The 13,697-nt window shown below is 44.7% G+C and overlaps 1 protein-coding gene across 6 annotated transcripts in view; it reads right to left on the minus strand.

Annotated features, from left to right (window-relative positions):
* The window catches only part of LSP1 (lymphocyte specific protein 1), a 94,601-nt gene that overhangs the window by 42,615 nt on the left and 38,289 nt on the right, over window positions 1-13,697 (minus strand). For all 6 annotated transcript variants that reach the window (XM_075928153.2, XM_075928152.2, XM_075928155.2 and 3 more), the window contains exon 2: window positions 2,897-3,049. In XM_075928153.2, the coding sequence (XP_075784268.2) occupies window positions 2,897-3,049 (153 nt within the window). The remainder of the gene's footprint in view (window positions 1-2,896; window positions 3,050-13,697) is intronic.

Raw genomic sequence — 13,697 nt, forward strand, 5'->3', positions numbered from 1 at the left:
AAGCCAATTTCTCCTGCCTTTTAACAGCTGCATTTTCACATCAAAAGCTATGAATGGGTCACATATAACCCTCTTAATTAGCTTCATTAACATGGGTCCTACAATTGATAGGTATTTCTTTTGCTGTTATATATATCTTGAATTCTGTTATTTCCACTACAACTCATCTGATGAAGTGGGTCTTACCCATGAAAGCTCATGATACTGTATATTTTTGTTAGTCTCTAAAGGTGCCACAGGACTACTCATTTTTAAAGTTACAGACTAACACAGCTACTCCTTGAGACTTTTTTATCATCAAAGGGTACGTCTAGACTACAGGCTTTTTTCGACAGAGGCTTTGTCAACAGATACTTTCGACAAAGCCTCTGTCGAAAAAGAGCATCTAGACTACAACCAGTACTGTCGACAAAGCAAGCCGCTTTTTCGACAGAGAGTACAGACACTCTCTTTCGAAAAAGCAGAGTTTGCATGCAATAGTGCCTTTTTTCAACAGAGTTCTATCGAGAAAAGGTGTCATTCCTCATAGAATGAGGTTTACTGCCGTCGACAAAACTGCCACGTTCTGTCGACTTCCTGTCAACAGAACGCGGCAGTAGTGTAGACGCAGGTATATTTTTGTCGACAAATGGACCAAACACATTTTCTGTGATTATTCCCCCCAAAATCCTGCACACCCTTTTTCTCTATTTTCCCTTCCCTTCCTTGTTTTGCTGTGCCTTTTACACTCTTTTCAATGGGACAACTAAACCTACATACATGTATAAGGGCCCACTCCCATGAAGATTTATGCAAGTGCTTAACTTTTACACGTTGTGCATAGTCTCAGAGCGGTTGCCATGTTAGTCTGCAATTTTAAAAACAAAGAGCATACCTGTAGCACCTTAGGCTTTGTCTATACTGCAGGGTTTTTGTGCAAGAAGCTCTTTGTGGAAGAGATCTTCCACCAAACCTTCTTGCACAAAAGTCCATCCACACCTCAAAAGCGCATGCAAAAGCATCCATACTGCATGGACACTCTTGTGCAAGAAAGTTCTGATTACCATTCACAGAATGGCCATTAGAGCACCTGTGCTTTTTCTGATAGGCTCTTTTTGAGCAAGAAACCTGTTGAGAGTCCACACATAACTTTTTGTGCAAGAACTCTGGGGGCTTGAGGGTAGGGGGTGTTGCGCAAAAATGCTCTTGAGGTGTGGACACTCTGTGGGTTTTTGTGCAAAAAACCTGTAGTATAGACATGAGCTTTCATGAGTAAAACCTACTTCAATGAGACTATTTGCAAGGCATGAAGTTCAGCACATGGGCAAGTTTTTGCAAGGCAGGGCCTCAATATTGGCATTATTAGAGATGCTATTTTTTACTGTAAAGCCTGCTTTGATTGCTCTTGGCAAGTCACTTAATTTTTTTGCACCACTAGCTATCAGTAAAATAGAGATATCTGCCTCAGCAAGATGATTTGAAATTTTGTTAATGAATGTTTGGAAAGTGCTTTATGATCCTTGTGTGAAAGGTGGTCTAGAAATGCTTCCAATTAATATTACATGGCACATCTTACATTTTAAATGAAATATGTTTCTTTTTAGCACCAGCTGAAGTATTTAACTTTTCAAAATATTGATTAAATGCTTTTCACAATAAAATGGAAACATTTTCACAAGAATTTGAAAATAAAAATCTTAAGATTTGTTTTAAATCCTGAAAAAAATATTTCTTTCCATGTCATATTTTGTATTTATTTTGAAGAACATTTTAGAATTATTGTCATGAATACATTTGGGGGAGAAGTTTCTTTAATTTTTGTTTGTTTGATTCATTTTGGTGCCTTGTCCTTGTTCTTACAATTACTTATGCATGTGCTTAACTGTACTACCCTTACTGGTGAAATTAAGCTCATGCATAAGTGGTAGCAGAACCAGGGCTTACAGAGCTGGTTCGCTTTTTTAAAAAAGTTCAGATTAAAAATTCTCACTATTTTTATCAAGCAGTTCCATTTCTTGTCTAACTTGTCCCTGATCCTACAAAACACTTAATGTACTTTAATAAATTCTGTAGACTTCAAGAGTGTGTCTAGACTGGCAAGATTTTGCACAAAAGCAGCTGCTTTTGTGCAAAATCTTGCCAGTTGTCTAAACTGGCCGTGAGAATTTGCGCACGAACACTGACGATCTAATGTAAGATTGTCAGTGTTCTTGCGCAAGAACTCTGACGCTCCCGCTCGGGAAAAAGCCCTCTCGCGCAAGTGTTCTTGCACAAGAGGGCCAGTGTAGACAGGGACAGGAATTTTTTGCATAAGAAAGCCCCGATGGCGAAAATGGCCACTGGAGCTTTCTTGCGCAAAACCGCGTCTATACTGAGCACAGATGCTTTTGCGCAAAATCTTTTGCGCAAAGGCACTTGCCAATATAGACGCTCTTTTGCGGAAATACTTGTAATGGAAAAACTTTTCCGTTAAAAATATTTCCGCAAAATCATGCCAGTCTAGACACAGCCCAATAGAACTAGGCATATTCTTAAGGCAAACTATGTTCTTTAACACTTTGCTGAATTGAGGTCTTACTCATTGATTTATTGAGCTGTGTTCATTTACATTCCTTGCCCCCTGCATTTTTATCTCATGGGAAAGTTAAAAGCTGCTCCCCCAGCTGCCCCAAAAAGGGTTGTTAACCATAAGTATAGAACCTGAGACAGCTGGATCTTAAAGCATGAACATCTAACTGACTGAACTAAAAACCCCTCCTTTGCTAATCAATGCTAGAGCAAGCCCATCAACCTTTATCTATGGCCCAGCCACCACTAGATTGGGACACAGCAAGTGGATCTGGGTAACACAGGTGAGGATGTTTTACACTAGGATGATGCGTGTTTGAAGAGTGCTCCACATTCAAGTTCTTCTTACTCATTTTCCTGTGCTGGCATCCCGCTCTCTGAGGAGGAGTTGGCATTGTTCAAGCCATCTTCTGCCTGGGACCGCAGCTGTTTTTCCCGTTCCCTTCTACGCCGCTCTCTCGCTGCCTCCTCCTCATCCTCCACGCTCCACTGTGCTGTCAACCTGCCAGACAGAAGGAAAATGCAGTATTAATGCAAGCAGCCAGTTCTGAGACAAGTACAGAAAGGGAAGACTTCCTGGGCCCTCAGGATAAAACATGGCACTGAGGGGGGACAATCCAGAAGCTTCACTCCTGCCCGGGAGCACTGACTGAACCTAGCAGCATCCATGGATGCCAAGGAGACCACTGGTCTACGTGCTACACAACATGAGAAGGTAGGATTGCATAATCAAGCCTGGTCTGAGAGGACTGGCCTGCTTCTTAGGGAATGGATAACAGTGTCTGTGGTAGAGTTTTTCACGTATGAAGTGCCAATACATCCCATTCTTTCCAAGACAGTCTCATTTTCCAGTGGACTCTATCAACAACTTGAAACTAAAACAGGATAGCTAGCTAATCCCATAAAGCTGGTCAAAATGTTTTCAGGAGAGCTGTTTTCCATCAAAAAATGCAGTTGTCAGAATCAAAATGTTTCACAGAAATGTCTCCATTTCAATGGGGGAAAAAAAGCCATAACAAATCCTTTCTTATTTTATTTCCGTAAGGTAAAAATGTCTCTTGTTGATGATCATTGCTAGTCATTCCATTTTGACGCTTATATTTAATTACTGATTTAATTATTGATTTCACTATTACATTCTATTTAATTTTATTGATAATATTTAATATAATATGAAAGTCATCATTAAATACTTTGAAATGATCCCATCAGAAATAAATCCTTTTTACTTTAACAAATCATTTGAACAGTCCCACATTTTAATTTTTCCAATTTTTCATTTTGGGGGCAATTTCAATATTTCAGTTTTTATTTCCCATTTGGTATTTCCCCCTCCCTCCCCCTTCCCTCCTCTCCACTCCTTCTCCCGCACCACAGTCAAAACATTTTTTTGAATTTCCCACAGGAGAGAAAATCTAGTTTCTAATCATCTCTAGTACACATCCCTGTGTGTTCACCCAGCCTCAGCTGGCAGTGACTGAAAAGGGCATGTGAAAAGAGTGTATTGATCTCCACTCAGGGGGCGGCTATTTATATGACACTGATATCATGCCTCTTCTGGCAGTCACAACAACAAAAAAAGATCTACCATTGGATGGTCTGGGAAACTAAGTCAGCTTCTAACCCCTAGGTCAGAGTTGAAGCCCGGGAGAAGTTTGCTGTGTAACTGTTCTGCACAAAATGGTCCTGATTCAGAAAAGGAGTTAAGCATGTGCACTTGAAAGGGATTTCAGCACATGCTTACAAGTGATGCAGAGCAGGCATTCATCCCAGAATCAGGGCCAAAGGAGGGATTTCAGCTCTCAGTACTGTTAGTTCTGCCTCCTGCAGTAACATTAAAATAACTTTAAAAGAATGAAAACATTACCTATTTCAAAAAATCAGCTCCCAGCAATCCCAGGCCCTAAGGCTGAGGGGTTGCCCAGCACTGTGAGAAATCCAAATCCAAGTTTGTGTGGCCCTGCACCCCCAGGGAGCGAGTGCTACATGAGCAGACCTTGACATGTTTTCTTAATCAGCTGAGTGGTTATATTTTAATCAGAATTCCTGCGCCAAGCTGCTCTCTTGCTACAATGGTGCAGGGAATGTCGGAGGAGGGTACCCAGTGCTATCGCTCAGCAGGGCTCCTGCTGTGCTCTGAGCTGTTTCCTTCCTCCCTTGCACAGAAGAAAATCCTGGCTTGGCCTCTCCCAGAATGTCCCAGCCTCCAGATAATAAACGCTCTGTCAGCAGAGCGACCTCTCGGATCCCAGAGGAAACGATAAGGCCGCGGCAACATTCCGACGCCGACGATAACAAGAGTTCTCGGGGGGGGGAACCACTCCTCTCCTTCTCGCCTCTTTCAGCACCATGCCTATCTGGGTGTGAGAGGGACACGTCTGGGAGCCGCGCTGCCCTTTCTACGCTTCAGTGACCCAACCAGTCCAACGTCAGCACCAGCCCTGCACTGCCAGACTCCTGCTTTCCTAAGTCCCAGACTACAGCTGTAATAGGCCTGAGTTATTCATGGCCTGTCTCAGCAGGGCTCCCACTGGGTCCTGCTCCTTTTGCTTTATTGTAGTGGTGAAACTGTCTGACTCCATGCAGCCAGGTCCTGCCAATGAGCACTCCAGCGAGCACGAGGGCAGGGCTGGCCCACAACATTTTGGCACCTGAGGTGGGGGGCTCAAATGACGCCCCCAGCAGCAGACTCTGTTTTCTACACTTTGGATCCTAGTGGCACCCCCTACAGTCTGGTACATGAGGCGGCTGCCTCAGTTCACCTCATGGTAAGGCCAGCCCTGCACGAGGGCCCCAAACTGAGAGCGGTTTTGAAGGGGAAAGATGTTCTTGCAAACACCTTGCAGCAAAGCATTAGTGTTTGAACAAAGAGCAAGGGCCTTTGCTGTGTTTATGATTCGCAGTGACAGTAACACCCAGAGGCTCCATGTCCAAGGCCTCTTTGTGCCAGGCACTGTAGTATATACAAGAGCTGGAGTACATGTGGCGCTGCACCCGTTTAACTCAAGGTGTAATTTGAGAGTGACAGAAGCTAGGTCTTTTATAGTTTTTTTTTTTTCTGAAAAAGCTATGCAAATTGTACTGTGCACTTTGCGTGGCTTTTTCTGATTGCTTTTCTGAGAGAGGCTTTTCCACCATTTGGCCCCTTCTAGACAGGGCCAAATGGTGGAAAAGCCTCCTCTTTTGGAGGAGCCATTATTCCTCATAGAAGGAGGTATACAGAGCTCCCCGAAAGAGTGTGTTTGCTCTTCTGCAAAAAACAGGGGAAGAGCAAATGTGTTCCCTGGACGCGGCGGAGTTTCCTGGAAAAACCCCACGGTCTAGATGTTCCCTAAGTGAAACTGGTGCAAAAGGCCACATGAATATACTTCTTTCGGTTTCAACGAGGCTCATTTTCAAAATATTGACTTTAAACCAGTTAAGGACAGATTTAAGCAAAACCTGTATAAACTGATCAGACCGGAATGAAAGTGTTCCCCCAGTGGTTTGCACCTTCTTAACGAACCCGGTGCAAAAAGGTGTGTAGGCAGCATTGTAGTGAAAGATGGCCCCTTGCCCAAAATGCCTATAATCTAAACAGACGAGAGAAAATGTGTGTTGGGAAACTGAGGGTACGTCTAGACTACATGCCTCTGAAGACAGAGGCATGTAGATTAGACTACCCGGCATAGGAAAATGAAGCATAAATTTAAATTTAAGGCATACTTGGGAGGCATACCTGGAAGGTCGACAAATGCCTTTGATGTTGACCGCGGAGCATCCAGGCTACCACGCTGAGCCGACAAACAGCTGATCAGCTCAGCGCGGCAGCCATTTAAATTATTTAAATTGCCACTTCATTTTCCTATGTCGGGTAGCCTAATCTATATGCCTCTGTTGTCAGAGGCATGTAGTCTAGACGTACCCTGAGGCACAATAACTTACCTAAGGATACACAACAGGTGAATGGCAGAATTGGAAAGAGCGTACAGGTCTCCTGACTCTCAGTCTAGTGCCTTCCCTTCTAGGCCACACAGCCTCAGAGTGATTATTGCAACGTGCTTCTGCGGGCAGCTGTCAAGAGTCATCACTCAAGTGTCTCAAGCCAGCCACCCAAAATCACCTGTTATCAGCCTTGGCCAGTGTATTTGTTTTCCCACCGGCTACGTCTAGACTGGCATGATTTTCCGCAAATGCTTTTAACGGAAAAGTTTTCTGTTAAAAGCATTTGCGGAAAAGAGCATCTAGATTGGCACGGACACTTTTCCGCAAAAGCACTTTTTGCAGAAAAGCGTCCGTGCCAATCTAGACGCGCTTTTGCGCAAAAAAGCCCTGATTGCCATTTTAGCCATCGGGGCTTTTTTGTGCAAAACAGTATTGTGCTGTCTACACTGGCCCTCTTGCACAAATGATTTGTACAAGAGGGCTTTTGCCCGAACGGGAGCAGCATAGTATTTCCACAAGAACACTGACAATCTTACATGAGATCGCCAGTGTTCTTGCGGAAATTCAAGTGGCCAGTGTAGACAGCTGGCAAGTTTTTCCAGAAAAGCGGCTGATTTTCCAGAAAAACTGGCCAGTCTAGACACAGCCACCCTGTTTTGTGTGTTCTAGACAACAACATGTCTGAACCCACCACCTTTCCCAACCCCGTGTGGCACTCCCGCACGTGGCAAGCATGCTAAAAAAGCCTCGGAGGAGCTGATGAGGAGGCCTGAAAGAACATGAGAGTGTCTTTCCCACTTATTAGCAGGGTATAGCAAAGTTACAGTGCACAGACCAGCCCTGATTTCTTGTCTCTCACACCAGGAAAGAGCTTCTCTTGCCAGTCATGAGCCAGAACCACCACTACCGGAATGGACACTGCATTTTTAAAAATTATATTATGTGAATTAAATTACACCCCCCTCCCACTTTACCCATTCTGTCTTCTTCCACTCCACTCTTTGCACACAGGAACAGCGAGCATGAAGCCACCAGAAACAAGATCCAAGCAAACCCCCTCCTTTATTCACTCCACACTCATATTTACTGTTTTCTCCATAGTTCCCATAGAAACAGTTGTCTGTGGTCCTGGCCTGAAGCCAAGGCGTGTTTTTTTTTTCTTTTTTTTGCAGGAGGGTGGGGGAGAGGTGTTAAAATATATAAATGAAGTCATTCATTAAGCTCCGCCTCAACCTTACTTCTCTATGTGACAGAACTTGATAGAGTCTTTGATTCAGAAAGGCTCTTTACCCTGTCTGTCCTGGACTCCCCCAGTCATAAGGAGCAAAAGCTACATTTTTGCCAGAGTGAGTGGATTTTTACAGTTCCCCTGGAATTCCCAAGGGGACGGCAGTGGGAAAGAATTATAACTACCCCCTAGACAGAGGTTAGCTGGAGTCTCCCAGGACGACCCTAGAGGGACTCTAGAAGAAACTGTGTGACAGTCTTTTACATTATCAAAAGACCTTGGCTGGCAGCCCTCTCTGTTTCCCAGTTGGATGTGACTAATCCTCTCTCCATGACCTCACCCACTCACTATATCTTCTGAACTGGCTGTGTGGAATGTGAGCGGAGGACAATAACAACAAGAGCAACCGTATGGGCTGGGGTGGGGAGGGGAACTGAAATAATTGCTTTCCTCGGTCAAAAGATAGCCACCAAATTCACCCTGCCAAGGAGAGCCTGGCATATTGGCTTCTCTTCTTACTGACCCACACTGCAGTTGTCTCAGTGCTGAACGCCTGTGTGCCATAAACAGGTGGGTGGCCGCTTCCCATTGTGCTGCACTCAGCGGCCAGCTGGCGGGAAGTGCCCTCACACTGAAAACCTCACCTATGCTTCTGTCAGGAAGGGACAGGGGGTGCACCGAGCAGTCCCAGCTGAAGCTCTGGCTGGAGTTTCTCTCTGATGTCACTTGTTTGCAAATGGCACTGCTAAAGATGTCCACTCTTCAAAACCATTGAGTAGATGTGATGCATTGTATGAATTTCAGCACTCAAGAAGGGTAGGGTCCATGAAAAAGTTTGCTGCGGCTATTCCAATCCTAAGTAGGATCTGCTAACCACACAATGGCTTAAAGAAATTGACATTATACACTAGGAACTAGACTTAGGGTTGGTTTACTTAATACCAGGGCTGTTCTTAGGATTTATGGGGTCCTATGCAGCACTATTAAACTGGTGCCCTTATGCTCAATGACAGGGGAGACAATTTTTTAGAGATGTGATTTTATAATCTTCAGCAACACGCTAATGAAATATTTTTAAAGCAATTTTTAAACAAATTCCTGTGGACTAACACAGTAACTTCAGCAACTGACAGTATGTACCTGGGGTTGGCAAATGCCTGTTATATGGCTTCATTACCACTTAACTGGCTCTTCCACAGATTCGATGTTCTGCTAATGGATCTAGCAGGATTTTTCACTTGTAAGTTAACTAGCTCCTCTCTGGAGAAAGCAGAGCCAAGGAACAGGGTTAGGAAGAGGCGGGTGGACATTAAGGCTCAATGGTGCCCCAAATTTTCAGGTTGCCCTACGCAACTGCATATTCTGCATCTGGGTAAGGATGTCTCTGCTTAAAACGTCTACCAGCATAGCTACATCGGTCAGGGATGTGGAAAAAACCACACACACTATAGTGACAAAACCCCCATAGTAGATGCACCTGGCCAACCAAAGAGTGCATGTGGGGGAGATAGTGTTCCTGTACTGGAAGAACCCTCTTTCTGTCAGCATATCCCGAGCTTGCCCTCGGGGGCTAGGCCAGCACAGCTATGCTAACATACGGGACTGTAGTGTACACATAGCCTGAGAACACCAACATTCAACATTGAGGGGTTTAGCCAAAGGAATCAGGATCAGAGGCTGTTATCTCGCCGTATCCAGCCATTCTCATCCACCCTTCCCCAACATACAACTGCTAACCCTGTCTGACCCAGATTCCCCCTGCTCCCTCCACACCTCCGGTCTGTCTGCCCAGGGCTTTCGCATACAGAGAAAAGGGATCAGCATGGACTTCAGTGTGGAGCAAAAGCCAAGATTTCCCCACCCCACACTCGCCAGCTCCTTCCCTATTTCCCAGGCTTTCTATGGGATGGGCCCAGAGAGCAGGAGAAACCTGACTGTGCATCCTTGCATCATACATCTCTGTGTGTGGAATGAACGAACTGAGGGACAGAGTGCGGGAGTGAAGGGGAGGTTGCATTCATCCCAGCTGTTTTGACTAAAGCCTCCTCTGCAGCCCATCAGGTTGCAGGGATTGTGTAGCTGTTCTGCAGCCTTATGTGCTATGCACAAGAGTAATCATTTCCCTTCCTGCGACAGAAGTACGCCACAGGCCAGTACGCCCTAGGACCACGTACAGGAGCCAGAGAAGCAAGGGCAGTTGTGATCTGCCATACGACTCTCCAGCCATGAATCCATATCACTTTTAACTCTTCTCTACAGCTGCAGGGAATTGCTAGTGTATGTTCCAGTCTAGTATAAATTGCCTTACCACCTGGCAGTGCAGCCATCATCAGATCAGCAGCTCACGGAAAAGAGTGCACCAGAGAAGAGATGCAGCGAGCTTAGAAAGGATTCTATCACAGGGAGGCGGTCTTGTGAGCATGGCCTGAAACACCGGAAACCTATACATTCCACTGGCAGCTTCACCTCTGATCTGCTGCATGCCCAAGGGTTTCCAGCTCTGACTGGAAGAGCAACGAGAATGATTAAAGGTCTAGAGAACATGACCTATGAAGGAAGGCTGAAGGAATTGGGTTTGTTTAGTTTAGAAAAGAGAAGATTGAAGGGGGACATGATAGCAGTTTTCAGGTGTTCATCTTGGCCTCTGAGGATAGAACAAGAAGCAATGGGCTTAAACTGCAGCAAGGGAAGTTTAGGTTGCACATTAGGAAAAAGTTCCTAACTGTCAGGGTAGTCAAACACTGGAATAAATTGCCCAGGGAGGTTGTGGAACCTGGATATTTAAGAGTAGGTTAGATAAATGTCTATCAGGGATGGTCTAGACAGTATTTGGTCCTGCCATGGGGGCAGGGGACTGGACTTGATGACCTCTCGAGGTCCTTTCCAGTCCTAGTATTCTATGATTCTATGAAGCTATTCTGGGAGATTCCACCACCACCACCACCACCCCGCAACATGACACAATGTCATTTTTTAAAAATAGTCTATTAAAATCTCCAGGATTGCTTTCAGTCACCACCAGGAGAGTGATGACAATTCTGGGAGACCCCAGGCCAGTCCTAGAGGGTTGGCAATCATGCTGTACCCTTGTCTGTTTCCCTTCGTCTATTTAGACTGAGTTCTTTGAGGGCAGCAACTGCCTCTTGCTACGAGGCTGGAAAAGTCAAAAATCTAAAGATGGGCCCAAGACACCTCCACCTGGATTCCAACGCTACCAAAGTTCAGGAATGTTTGATTTGGGCCATATGTAACATTTGGAGCCAGATCTGAAGTTCCTCTAACTGTGCTCTTTTGCGGCATGGTGGCTGTTAACTCCTACTCCCTGTGACCGAGTCTTTCAAGGAAGGTCGTGTTCCCTTAGGCATTCACCTCACCCACGCTTGAGGAAATGATAGTGGTGAGGCAGGAGCATTTCTGGCACAGCTTCTGCTGTCTTTAAGGGAAGTGCCCCAGACTCTGGGAATCTTGTGAATGGTTCACAGCTAAAAGGAAGTTTTGCTGGCCCCGAACCAGCTCTCAGCACTGAAGCTAATTCCAGAAAGGAAAATGAAAAAGCCTCCAGTGGGGGCCGAGACTTCCAGGATCCGTGCCAGAATTCAATCTCCCGATGCAAGTGAATTTAGCATTCCTGTCTCCTGAGCTAGCAGTGGCAGCAAGTGCTATAACATTATTGTATATGAGGCAGTTTTGTCCCCCTCTCCTCCACCTGTGTACACAAGGACCAGCATAGGTGAAGGGAGCTTCAGGCTTTTGGATCCCCTATTAGCAGTCACAGCAGGGATTTATTACATGTGCAGTCGTGCACTGTGGCTGGTGTTTCCAAAAGCACTCGTTGTTAACCTAACTCTGGTCCCTTTGGACTCGAGGGGGAAATGTCCATTCACTTCAATGGGAGCAAGGTTAGGCCAATGCTGAGTGGTCCTGAAAATACCTCCCTAGAGAAAGAGGGATGGCTGATGCTCAAAGTAGATTCCAATGGCAGCCCTATATGTTTCCCCAGGACTCCTCTCCTTAGTTTTAGCTAAGAGAGAGGGCAGAGGAAGGTTCCACAGACCAGTGTTTCTCAACCTTTTTTTATGAAGTACCCCCTTTTAAATATATATATATGTAATTGTAGCCAGGCAAGCAATGAAATGTTTGGGTGTAAAAAGTACAAAAATAATAAAGTGCTGTAAAACTTAAAACAAAAATTATGTTTTCTCCACATTTCATTTGTGTTGATGTACCCCCTTCCTCCCCCCGCCCCAGACTTTTCTCGAGTACCCCCAAGGGTACTTGTACCATTGGTTGAGAAACACTGCCACAGACTTATTCATGGGGACCCTTTTCCAATAAACCCATTTCTAGTGACCTCCAGCAAATGTGACCTGGACAACTTAGGAGCTCCAGATAGACAAAGACCTGTATCAATCAACTGATTTGATTGATACCAATGAAAGACCTTTGGGCTACACTTAATATTCAGGGTATGTTGAGAATTAGTTCATACAGGGTTACTCGGTGTGATAAACACGTTACAGACATGAGTTGTCCTTGTTATAGGTGGTTTTATGCAAAATGCAGGACAATGTAGCACTTTAAAGACTAACAAGATGGTTTATTAGATGATGAGCTTTCGTGGGCCAGACCCACTTCCTCAGATCAAATAGTGGAAGAAAATAGTCACAACCATATATACCAAAGGATACAGTTAAAAAAAATGAACACATATGAAAAGGACAAATCACATTTCAGAACAGGAGGGGGATGCGGGGGGGGGGGGGGAGGAAGGAAGGTAAGTGTCTGTGAATTGACGATATTAGAGGTGGGGAGAGTGGGATGTTTGTGAGTTAATGGTATTAGAGGTGATAATTGGGAAAGCTATCTTGATAATGTGTAAGATAGTTCAAGTGTTTGTTCAATCCTCTTTGGAGAGTGTCGAATTTTAACATGAATGACAGTTCAGAGGATTCCCTTTCAAGTGCAGATGTAAAAGGTCTTTGTAGCAGAATGCAGGTGGTTAAGTCATTGAGAGAGTGTCCTTTCTGGTTAAAATGGCAAGAAACTGTTTTTTCTTTGTGATCTTGTCTGATATCTGTTTTGTGGGCATTAATCCTTTGGCGAAGTGTCTGAGATGTTTGTCCAATGTACATAGCAGACGGACACTTTCGGCACATGATAGCATAGATTATATTTCTGGATGCGCAGGAATATGTGTTCTTGTGTTCTTGATCTTATAACTCACTTGGTTAGGTCCAATAATGGTATCAGCAGAATAAATATGTGGACAAAGCTGGCAAAGGGGTTTGTTGCAAGGGAAGGTACCAGGGTTGGTATTAGTGTGGTATGTCCTGTGGTGGTTGGTAAGAATCATCTTGAGGTTAGGTGGTTGTCTATAGGAGACTATGGGTCTGTCTCCCAGAGCCTCTTGGAGTATGGTATCCTGTTCCAGTATAGGCTGTAGTTTATTGATAATGTGTTGGACAGGTTTAAGTTGGGGGTTGTAGGTGATGACAAGTGGTGTTCTATTGTTGGTTTTCTTGGGTCTGTCTTGAAGTAGATGGTTTCTAGGTATTCGTTTGGCTCTTTCAATTTGCTTTTTTATTTCTCCGGGTGGGTAGTTGAGGTTTCTAAATGCTTGGTAGAGATCCTGAAGCTTCTGGTCTCTGTCAGTGGGATTAGAGCAGATTCGGTTGTATCAAAGGACTTGGCTATAGACGATGGATCGTGTGGTGTGTTTTGGATGGGAGCTGGAAGCATGTAGGTAACTGTATGAGTCGGTGGGTTTTCTGTAGAGAGTGGTGTCTAATTTTCCATTGTTGATTTGTACTGTGGTGTCCAGGAAGTGGATTTCTCATGTAGAATGGTCCAGACTGAGGTTGATGGTGGGGTGTAGGTTGTTGAAATCTCTGTGGAATATCTCCAGTGTTTCTTGGCCATGCGTCCAGATCATAAAGATGTCATCGATGTACCGTAGGTAGAGAAGAGGTGAAAGGGGATGGGAGTTGAGGAAACGTTG

The sequence above is a fragment of the Pelodiscus sinensis genome, chromosome 5 (assembly GCF_052426305.1).
Source record: "Pelodiscus sinensis isolate ZL-2025 chromosome 5, ASM5242630v1, whole genome shotgun sequence".
Lineage (NCBI taxonomy): Eukaryota > Metazoa > Chordata > Testudines > Trionychidae > Pelodiscus > Pelodiscus sinensis.